Raw genomic sequence first — 12,419 nt, forward strand, 5'->3', positions numbered from 1 at the left:
ATATATATATATATATATATATATATATATATATATATATATATATATATATATATATATATAAAATTTATTATACATAATTCAGGTATAGCTTTGCTCCACTTTGATACATTAAATCTTTAGGCTGCTTTCTAATTCCAGTCAAAACGAAGGACTAATCATAGAGAAGCCCTCACATCTTCTCAACGAGTTCACCATTTCCAACTCACTCTGGTTCTCACTGGGCGCGTTCATGCAGCAAGGATGTGATATCGCCCCTAAGTAAGTTTGTCTACACAAAATTATCGCCCCTAAGTAAGTTTGTCTACACAAAATTATCGCCCCTAAGTAAGCTTGTCTGCACAAAATTATCGCCCCTATGTAAGCTTGTCTACTCAAAAATTATCGCCCCTAAGTAAGCTTGTCTACACAAAAATTATCGCCCCTATGTAAGTCGCCCAACATAAAATTATCACTCCTATGTAAGCAGTGCCGGCGCCAGGTTATTTAGCGCCCTATGCAAAACTTATTAAAACGCCACCTTTCACACAATATAATTACTAAAACATATGTATAAGAAAACAATTCATTAAAAGTGACATAATAATTTATTATCAATAGCATACACGTTATAAGTAGACATCAAAATCAAATTTTACTTGCCTCCTTCGTCGTAAAAGTTTGTACTAATTCTTTCAATTACAGTTTGCAAGCGTAATCACATTTTATTGAAATTGTTGCGAGTCTACTTTGTACTTTACGACATAGCCCCCCCCCCCTTAGACAATTTTAAGTGCTTCCCCTCTCCCGGATTCCCAGTTAGGTATTCATTAGGTAAAATATATTGTTTTCACAAGATTACAAAGCTAATAAAAAAGAATTGTTATAATTATTACCCCTGGGGGAGGGGGGGGGGTCGGGTCTGAAAAAAACACTGGAAAAAAAAAGTTCTTGTAGTGTAGGACTCTCTGCAGTCCTCCCAAGGTGAGTTCCAAAACGGAACTTACCTGTTTTAAGCTTGACTGTCTTTAGTTATAATTGTAAATGTCTCTATTGAGTGATTATATAACGAATTTTTTGTTTTTGAAAAAAAAAGGTTATAAATGTTATAAATTCCAGCGTAAAAATGTTATATATGAATCCCTTAGGAGAGGGTGAAAAATATGAAAAGACAAATAATTAGATGTTTAATTTACGACTAAGACTGTATGTCTACTTGCATTACGTATTGCAATCTACAACGGCTACTGATGTATTTGTTTTTCAACTTGATAATGCTAAAAAAAAATACCAAACTATTTTGTTTAGAACAGCTCTACATAATTTTTAGTACCAAATAATAACTTAAAGTTCTATTTGTATGTAAGCAGACAACCTAAGGTGTAGGAATTTGAAAAAGAATGTAAAGTTAAGCAACGAATTATCTCCCATTTGAAAATCAAAATAACAACATTTTATTCAAGGGAAATAACGTTCACAAGAATTGCTAGATTAACCAAGTTTAACTAAGACATGTTTGAACAACAGAACAAAACGCTTTAAATTTCATTACACAATAATTATAACAATTGTTTTAATTAACTGTGTAATCTTGTCAAAATAATATATTTTACCTATTGATTACTTAACTGGAGGTTTAGTTTGAAAGTCTAAAAACGTTAGCTTTATTAAAACATACTTCTAGTCAATTTTGATGACATATTGCATTAGTTATCATTTTAAAGAGAATTATAAAGAAATTTTGGATCCCCTAAAGAAGGGGATGTCTTTCAAAATATCAAACACGGAAAAATTTTTAGACATTGCTAGAATTATTGAATAAATATTAAACAAAAATTATTTAAAAATACAAAGTTTACGGTTAGTTACAAATTCCATACTATTTAATAAATGTTAATACTTTAAGAGTGGTAATATAGATTCATAATAAAAACTTGATTTTTCAACTAGAGAACGCCTACGTTTCTTTGTAGTGTGTTCCGCCACGAATTGAAATACTCTAACTTACGATAAACTCGACTACTCGATGTACTCTACTACATTCACAACACATATCAAACGTCGATACCTAAACATAACTAGACTCGATCCTCCAGAACTACGACACCAACTTCACCAAGCTCTACAAACGGTACTCCCAAACAACAACGATTTCACTGGACCTACTACTACACTTTAACAGTCAATATAATTCGATTATTCGATACTTTAACACTGGATACTTTATATCTACGAAACCATATCAGCAACAGCCTTTTGCCGTTACTCCCAAATCTAAACGAGTCATCAAAGCTTACCAAACAAGTACAGTACTTTGAACACCCCCTCATTACAAAACTCTATACACCAATACAGATTTCTAATTCAAAGTCAGAGAAAATGAGACTTACAAGCCCCATTAAAATGTTCGAAATTTGAACTACGAACTTATTTAATCGTTTTCTACATCAATTATGTGACACCCAATTAAAAAGACTGGTAAAAAGCGCCTCGACCTTTCCAAATTAGGGATGTGGGGTTGCATTTTCACCATCGCGAATAATATAGGCCTATATAGACCTAATTTTAGGGTGGGGGTGCAAAATTGATAGTTCGTCCTGGGTGCCGAAATAGATCGCTACTCCTTTAAAAATGTATTAATTATTAGTTTAGGTACTTTTTGATAATAGCGATTAAACATTTTGCGCCCACTAGTGATGGCGCCCTAGGCGACCGCCTAGTCCACCTTATAGGTAGCGCCGGCCCTGTATGTAAGTCTCCCAACACAAAATTATCACACCTAAATAAGTTTCTCACAACAAAGGTATCGCTTCATAAGTTAGTAAACACAAAATTATCACACCTAAATAAGTTTCTCACAACAAAGGTATCGCTTCATAAGTTAGTAAAAAAAATATAGACTTAAATTATGTATGTATACTTGCTAATATTATTCTTAAGTAAGTTTTTATTATAAAGTTTGCTCGTACCTAAGTAACACATTCGACTTGTAAATATTAAAGCAAATTGAGTCAAATAAGCTTACAATGCCACATCTACGTTTAGGTGTTTCTGTTGTATTGTCAAGTGTTTTTTTTTTGGACAACCCCAACCCTAACACATAAGTCCTTGGTGGCTAAACCAAAGCCATCAGTAAACACACATTAATGCACAATTTAAATACAAGTGTAATGTAAACTTAACTTACTAAAACCATACTACAACAGCACCAAAATTGCACAATAAATGTACACTTTTTAAACCTGCTTTTGTATGTTTTTACGAGTCGTGCCTTATGTTTTCAAAAGAATTACATACAATATAAATTTATATCTTTAAAAACACAACAAATTATTTATATAATTTAATTATTTATTTTTAATAAATAAAAAAAAACAATTTTGAACGAGCTTTAGTTGTATAGTTATTATTTTTATTATTTTTATTTTGTTGAGACACGTGACACAAACAATGGCCAATCAAATGATACCATCAATGTTTAAACGTGCCAGGTCCCTGTCAGGAAGAATAGTGGGGTCCGTCTGGTGGTTCTTCACCCTCATCGTCATCTCCTCCTACACCGCCAACCTGGCCGCCTTCCTCACAGTCGAACGGATGTTGACGCCCATCGAATCCGCAGAGGACCTGGCCAAACAGACGGAAATACAGTACGGAACGCTGGATTCTGGGAGTACCCAATCGTTCTTCAAGGTACACTATGGTTATTTGTATCGGTGTGTTGATTATAAGGCTACCTGTACGGCTATCTACATGTTATGGCTATTTTACACTAATGCATGTATAGCATATATATATATATATATATATATATATATATATATATATATATGGCTACTTTTCCTTTTTTTTACGGTTTTTATTGTTAAATAGTGCAACAGTTGCTATATATACATAAACTAAACCTAAACAATACATTTAAAACGCAATTTTAAAATATTAATTAGACCTACCCGCATACGTTCGATTACACTAGTTTTGTCATTAAAATAATCCACTTGTCATTAGTGGATTATTTTTGTTTTCCATCTATCTATCTATCTATCTATATATATAAAAAGCAATGTATGTCTGTGTGTGTGTGTGTGTCTGTGTGTCCTTTATGCATTACTACACCTCTCATCACATCGCCGTGAAACTTTGGGAAGTTGTTGAGAATATTCCTGGGGAGGTTTCTGCGAAAAAAAAAAATTCAAATTCGCAGGGGTGGCGCCCCGGCCGGGCGCGATTTGTTTTTCTCTATATACGGTATATAAAAATAAAAGTCTATTTTGATTTCCCACTGTTCATCCGATAGCCATGAGACTTTGGGGAGTTCATTATACCACTCTAGGGAAGGGTTCTGTAAAAAAATAATTTTTACTTTCGCAAGGGCGGCGCCAGTGGAGGGTCCGATGTTTCTCTATTTACGGTATATAAAAATAAAAGTCTATTTTGATTTCACACTGTTTATCCGATAGGCATGAAAGTTTGGGTAGTTGATTAGAACACTCTAGGGAAGGGTTCTGTACAAAAATCATTTTTATTTTCGCAAGGGCGGCGCCACGGGAGGGTGCGATTTTTCTCTATGTACAGTATATAAAAATAATAAAAGTGAATTGCCGTGACACCGTTTATCCGATAGGCATGAGACTTTGGGGAGTTCATTATAAAACTCTAGAGAAGGGTTCTGTAAACAATAATTTATAATTTCGCAAGGGCGGCGCCACGGGAGTGTGCGATTTTTCTCTATATACGGTTTATAAAATAAGTCGATTTTGGTGTGACACCGTTATCCGATAGCCATGAGACTTTGGGGGAGTTTATTAGAACAATTCAGGGAAGGGTTCTGTAAAAAAAAAACTTTATTAATTTCGCAAGGGCGGCGCCACGGGCGGCTGCGATTTTTCTCTATATACGGTTTATAAAATTTCGTTTTTTTTTCGTTTTCACACCGTTCATCTGTGTACCAAGAAACTTTGGGGAGATGATTAGATCACTCAATGGTAGGGTTCTGTAAAAAATATTGTTTAATATTGCAAGGGCGGCGCACCACCGGAGGGGGGGAGCGATTTTGTTTCTCTATATACGGTATATAAAAAATAAAACTCGGATGCGGTTCATCCGAGTACCAAGAAACTTTAGGAAGTAGATGAGAATACTCCCGAGAATATTTCTGCGAAAAAGAAAACTAAAGTTTCTTACGGGCGGCGCCATATAGGGTACAACTTTCGTCAATACACGGTTTGGCGCCGAGAGTTTTAGAGCGACTAAGTTGGCCCTTGGCATCCGTTAATCGAGCGTCCTGCATAGCGAGTAAGGGGTACTACTATATTCAGCGGTAAAACTACAACAGGCTTCTAAAAATAACTTTGTAACGCGAGGAAATCCTGTACAGTTTCGTCACCTTGCGAAAGATGAAAAAATAACTGTTTGAATATGAGGAACCTACTATAGAGTTTCGTCACTTTGCGAATGATGCAATAAGCATCTATTATTAGACGATCCAGGCCGAAATTGAGACCGAGCATCTAATAATAGACCATTAGTAACGCTAGCATATTGCATCAGTCGAACTGATGTTTAAAACACGTCAAATAATTTTTGTATGTGTTAAAGAAAAAATTCCTGTTCATTTGTGTCACTTTAGCGAATGACGAAATCTGCATCATTGTATGCTATTTGGCACGCTGGGTTATCCTATGAGCACGATGGCGCCTTGTTAGTTTTAAGGAGCCAGGGGCCTTACGCTGCGCCTCTACGGTAGTGTAATTGGGGGGTGGGGTGGGGGGGGGGCTCCTGAGAGCGCCCCTCTACGTCCCTGACATATGGGTGGTCACTGAAGTGTGTTCTACCTAATTATTTCGGTGAGTGATTAATATACACTCAAGATTTTCATGCGGTAGTGTAGGAAAGCCCGTGTCCCGATAATTATTATCCAAGCGCAGGCAATGTTGACATTTAAATAACACAGTTTTAGAAAACAAGGTGATGCGTCTAAGAACATATGATTGGTAAAGCATTGGCGATATCCTTCTAATATATTTTGTCAGACTTTATTCTATCCCCGCGGCAACGCGCGGGGGACGGGTACGCTAGTTAAAGATAAAACAGAAACATTATACACCACACATTTTCAAATACCGGAATGAGGGTCTGTTGTTTGAAATAAGTATTGTCCGAAGTGTAAATATCTCTGAGACTACATCCCAAAAGAGTAGAGTAGCTAAGTGTAGTCTATATTTAAAAACTATTTTCTCTCGTCTCTGCCTCTAACTTACAACCCATTCCATACCCGCCACTACCATCCCCACCGCTACTATCCCCACCCATACCATCACCACCCATACCAACCCCACCCATTCCATACCCACCACTACCATCCCCACCCATACCATCGGCATCACTACCATCCCCATCACTAATATCCCCATCACAACCATCCCCACTTAAACTATCGCAACCCATACCATCACCACCCATACCAACCCCACCCATTCCATACCCACCACTACCATCCATACCGACTATCATCACAACCATCCACACCCATACCTTCCCCACCCATACCACCCCAACCACTACCACCCGAACCACTACAACCCTACCACTACCACCCCACCACTACCACCCAACAATACCCTACCACTGACACTACCACCTCTACCATCCCCACCACTTCCTCCCCCACCACTACCATCCCCCCACCACTACCACCCCCACCACTACCACCCCCACCACTACCACCCCACCACTTCCACCCCAACAATACCCTACCACTAACACTACCACCCCTACCATCCCCACCACTTCCTCCCCCACCACTACCATCCCCCCACCACTACCACCCCCACCACTACCACCCCACCACTACCACCCCCACCACTACCACCCCAACAATACCCTACCACTAACACTACCACCCCTACCATCTCCACCACTTCCCCCCGCCACTACCATTCCCCACCACTACCATCCCCCACCACTACCATCTACCACCACTACCACTCCCACCACTACCACCACCACCCCACCACTACCATCCCCCACCACTACCACCACTACAATCACCGCCACTACCACCACCACCACCACTACCATCCCCACCACTTCCACCCCACCTCTACCATCGCCACCCACAGAACTCCCAGTACCAAACCTACCAGCGTATGTGGGCGTACATGACGTCAGCCACTCCGTCAGTTTTTGTGACCAACCATGAAGAAGGCATCAGACGGGTCCGGTCGTCCAACGGCAAGTTTGCCTACCTCACCGAGTCGGCAACCATTGACTACATCAGCAACAAGAAGCCTTGTGACACGCTGAAGATAGGCAATAACCTGAATTCTGAAGGTTTCGGCATAGGTACACCTGTAGGATCAGATTTGAGGTAATTTTGTTTACACCTGTAGGATCGGACTTGAGGTAATTTTGTTTACACCTGTAGGATCAGACTTGGGGTAATTTTGTTTGCGCCTGTAGGATCAGATTTGAGGTAATTTTATTTTGTAGGTTCAAATTAATGGTAAATCTGTGTACTCATATACTTTCACGTTTGAAGTACATTTAAGTAGACGTATTGCTTTAAAACCCCTGAGTAGCAAATGGCCGCAGCCACACCTCTACACCGAACAATGTTAGCGGCTGCTCTCTTTAGCTTAGCCCATGTAATCCCAACAGCCATTGCTTCTACTTCCACTGTCCTTCCCCAGTATGTTTTTAAGCCGCCTGCCTTTTCTTTCGCCTGGAGTCAAACACTTGCTTACCGATGTTGTTTTATTTCTTTTCCGGGGTGTGCCCGATCTATCCCATAAAGTACATGTATATGAACTTAGAATATAAAAATGTAAGATACGGACATATAGTTACACAATTGAGGTAAATGTGTGCCCGCATGTAGTTTAAGATTTAAGACTAAGTTATAATGTATAATAATTTAACTGCACTTATCAGACTTAAATAATGTAAGTGTTTTTCTCTTAGCCAGAGGCGTAGCGACCCTTTTGGCGCCCGGGGACACACGTTTCGATTTGCACCCCCCCCCCCCTCAAGATTTCGATTTGCACCCCCCCCTCAAACTTTCGATTTGCACCCCCCCCCTCAAGATTTCAATTTGCACCCTCCCCCTCAAACTTTCGATTTGCACCCCCCTCAACCTTTCAAATTTAATTTTCCAACCCATTTTGGCGCCCCCTGAGGTCGTCGCCCGGGGACATATGCCCCCCGCACCCCCATCGCTACGCTACCGCTCTTAGCAATTTTTAACTGCGTTTATGTCTGAATCTGTAATTTTGTTTCACAAGTGAAGTGTTGAATCAATATATTGGTCCCGTAATATTACCCTTCCGACTTTGTTTGAATAAAATGTGTCGGGCCTATATAACTAATGTAGACTTTTATTACCAACTAGAGACATCTTGAATCTGCGAGTGCTAGAGTTCCGTGAGAACGGGAACTTGGCCAAATGGGAGAAGTTCTGGTTTGACCGGGGTGAATGCCCTCAGTACACCTCAAAATCGGACAGTGCACAAAGTGCCTTGACCTTGGCCAACGTGGCGGGTATCTTCTATATTCTGATTGGCGGGCTCGTCATCGCCGTCATTTCCGCCGCCATCGAGTTCGTCTACAAGGCTAAGATGGACGCCCACAAGTCGAGGGTAAATGTTGGTATTGAGATTTTTATTCATTTTTTATGTGTGTCACATCTTTTTGGTCATTGTCAAAAACATGTCGTTGTCCATTACTTCTTGGTCAGTGTGTAAAATACGCCTGTTCAGTGTCTTAATTACTTTTTTGTTAGTGTTTAAACTCAGTGTTTCTTCCAGACTTTTTTCTCCGGGGGGGCACTTGAAATCTTCGGGGGGGGGGGGCGGTAAACTTTCTTCGGGGGGGGCGGACACTGTTAAAAGTATATATTATCTATATAAATTATATGAATTTCATTTCGTTCGGGGGGGGGGGGGGCGGTAAAAAATTTTTCGGGGGGGCTTCGCCCCCCCCCGAAGAGATGCCTGGAAGAAACTCTGTTTAAACTACCTACTATAAACTAACATGATAAGTGGTGTTCATTTTTCATTGTGATGTTTAGTGTTTATTTTCTATTAGGTTGCAGATTAGTAATTACGAGATTTAGCGAGGAAATTCATGTTTCGTCGAAGCAAAGCAGATAAAAAACAATATATCATATATTTTAATATTTACAACAGTGGGGGTGGGCTCAGATAGCCCCTACCCGCTGTACTAAGTGAGCTGGCGGCTATGTTAAGGTTATGTTTGCTAACTGAATACATATGGCTAGGGCGTGTTGGCTAACTGAACACATATGGCTAGGGCGTGTTAGCTAACTGAACACATATGGCTATGGCGTGTTTGCTTAATTAACACATATGGCTAGGGCGTGTTAGCTAACTGAATATATATGGCTAGGGTGTGTTTGCTTAATGAACACATATGGCTGGGGCGTGTTTGCTTAATGAACACATATGGCTGGGGAGTGTTAGCTAACTGAATACATACGGCTAGGGCGTGTTTGCTTAATGAATACATATGGCTGGGGCGTGTTAGCTAACTGAATACATATGGCTAGGGCGTGTTTGCTTAATGAACACATATGGTTGGGGCTTATTTACCTAATGGCTGTGGTTTGTTAGTTAAATGAACACATATGGTTTAGGCTTATTTGTTTAATGAACACATATGGCTAGGGCTCATTTTTTTAAAGAACACATATGGCTAGGGCTCATTTGTTTAAAGAACACATATGGCTAGGGCTCATTTGTTTAAAGAACACATATGGCTAGGGCTCATTTGTTTAAAGAACACATATGGCTAGGGCTCATTTGTTTAAAGAACACATATGGCTAGGGCTCATTTGTTTAAAGAACACATATGGCTAGGGCTCATTTGTTTAAAGAACACATATGGCTAGGGCTCATTTGTTTAAAGAACACATATGGCTAGGGCTCATTTGTTTAATGAACACATATGGCTAGGGCTCATTTATTTAATGAACACATGTAGCTAGGACCCATTTGTTTTCTCCTCGTCATACCAGACGTCACTGGGCACATCCATGAGGACAAAAGCCAGATTGTCGCTGAAAGGTTCTAACGATATTGATAAGAGATCCTCCAACGGAACAAGGCGGCGATCTACGAACTCTTTAACGGTGAGTTGGGTGGTCTGTTATAGGTCATGCAACTTACCTGGGGGATGTCAAGGTGTATATAGAAGGGGGGGGGGTCAGCAATAAGTCATGCAACTTACTTGGTGATGTCACTGTACCTATTTTAAGTGGGGGGGGGGGCGATAACAATACATCCTTATACTTAAATGGGGATGTCAATATCAGCAAAAGTCAGGCAACTTACCTGGGGATGTCAATGTTTATATAGTTTTGTTGGGGGGGGGGGGGGGGAACTCAAAGAGTCATAAAATTTGCTTTGGGAATTTTAAGGTGTATATAGTTGGGGGGGGGTGGAGGGGTGGAGGCATCATTGAGTCATACAACTTATTTGGAAACATCTTTGTTTATATGGAGGATTGAGGGGGGGGGGGGGGTTGGAATACAGGATGATATTATTTCATGCACTTTCAAGACTGTGCACTGTCCATTGTATTCTACCTGCAAGTCTTTCTTGTTGTCTTGTATCACCTTTAACAATATCCGCTGGGCTCCGCATGTAATATGTTAACACCCCCCTCGTCACAATGTTTGTAAACACACACTCGTTGTCAGTGATATATCAATAGTGCTACGGTATCGAGAAGATAAGCTATTGTTCTTTACGTACTATTTCGTTTTCTTAGAAGCAATGCACGACCTTAAATTTAAATAATTACTTTAAGGGGGGGGGGGGGGGGGAAATTATACACGTATTAATGTGTAACATTTTATTATTTTATTATTTTGCGTATTTTTTAAGTTGAAAAAATAAATGTTGAAATGAACATTATTGTATTGTAAATAGTTGTGTGTACGTTTTATTTTTCTTTCAAGTACTCGTACACTGGACCCGTCAACGTGACCGATGGAGACCACACATTTTATGACGCGAACACACACACCGAGGTTTGACCATAAGTCAACTTGTAGACTGCTGTTCAAGGATGTTAGTGGTTAGCCTAGCCGTGGAAAGGTGATGCCATTGCATACAGACAAGTGCGTATGTAGGCCCCTACATGTAGAAAAGTGCATATTCTGACCACATATACATACGCATATGTGCTTACAAGGTAATTCTTTGTGAGCAGACATCATTCCGATTCTATTCTGCGCATACATTCATCATTATCATTTCTGTGGACCTCTTGTTGAGCATAGGAACGCAACCCCAGATCTCCATCGTACTCTGTTCGGGGCGATTCATCCAAGTTGGGTCCACGATATTCCGAATGCTTCTGTTTCTTCTACAGCTGTCATTCCTCCAAATGTAATGTCATTAAGAAATACGACGGGAAAAAACAAGTATATAATACAGAGCATCAGTTCTACGCTAAAGGTTTATATTGAGTGTTATTTTCTTTTGGGATTAATCCCATTCATGGAAATCATGTGGTTAGCATATCTTGGAGTGCTACCTCATGTTGCTGGTGTACACTGGTGTATGCTGGCGTATACTGGTGTGATGTTAATGGCTGGTCATGTTTGCATATGAAATTTTTACCATGTAAGTTGGTATATTATTTATAACTGGGTAATGATGTGTTTACTGTTGTATTATGGCGTTTGAGTGTGCTAACGCTGGGTTGAGTGAAATATTGTGAAAATGTTGACGTCTGTGTATGCTGTTGACGTCTGTGTATGCTGGTGAGGTCTGTGTATGCTGATGACGTATATTTATGCTGGTTACGTTTGTGTATATTGGAAATGTGTATGTTGTGTATGCTTCACAGTAAGCATTTTAAAAGTACCACTGACAGTGGTTTGCAACCATTTTTGACGACCAAATCAAATGACTTGCAAATGAACTTCATTCTAGAACTGTGACGTATGATATGTACAACATAATGCATCTAATTTGTTGTTATAATGTAACTTTTATAACAATGTTAAAAATAAGTTACACATTTTTTTACTCACTCATTGTTATATATGCGCAAAACAAATTTTCATCAGTGGTATAACTAGAAAATGTGTTTTCAAAAATCTGAACTAATTCATTAATAAACTGGTTAAAATAAATATTTATAAGTATACTCTATTTTTGAAAACCGGATCTAATATTCATTACGTGTCGGTAGAACTATAACTATTTATAAGTATAAAATGGTAACTAAAAAAAATATTTGTATATTTTAAGTTTCATAATGGTTTACGTTTGTAGACTTTTAAACATAGTGCACCAATCTTTCATATATCATGCAAAATATGTTATGTAATCTGTATGGTTTTTTTTTACTTAAATCTCTGCTATACTAAACAGCTTGCGAATGAAAAAAAAAAGATAAACACGAATCATGGA

At 39.1% G+C, this 12,419-nt stretch overlaps 1 protein-coding gene across 1 annotated transcript in view; it reads left to right on the forward strand.

Annotated features, from left to right (window-relative positions):
• LOC131946406 (glutamate receptor) overlaps nucleotides 1-11,032 on the forward strand; it is an 88,368-nt gene extending 77,336 nt beyond the window's left edge. Inside the window, exons 13-18 of the mRNA XM_059307153.1 lie at nucleotides 142-261; nucleotides 3,471-3,669; nucleotides 7,098-7,345; nucleotides 8,366-8,612; nucleotides 10,010-10,123; nucleotides 10,955-11,032. Coding sequence (XP_059163136.1) covers nucleotides 142-261; nucleotides 3,471-3,669; nucleotides 7,098-7,345; nucleotides 8,366-8,612; nucleotides 10,010-10,123; nucleotides 10,955-11,032 — 1,006 coding nt within the window. The remainder of the gene's footprint in view (nucleotides 1-141; nucleotides 262-3,470; nucleotides 3,670-7,097; nucleotides 7,346-8,365; nucleotides 8,613-10,009; nucleotides 10,124-10,954) is intronic.
• The last annotated feature ends 1,387 nt before the right edge of the window (nucleotides 11,033-12,419 follow it).

This window comes from Physella acuta, unplaced genomic scaffold, assembly GCF_028476545.2.
Source record: "Physella acuta isolate Inbredline_101_S28 unplaced genomic scaffold, ASM2847654v3 ptg000560l, whole genome shotgun sequence".
NCBI lineage: Eukaryota > Metazoa > Mollusca > Gastropoda > Physidae > Physella > Physella acuta.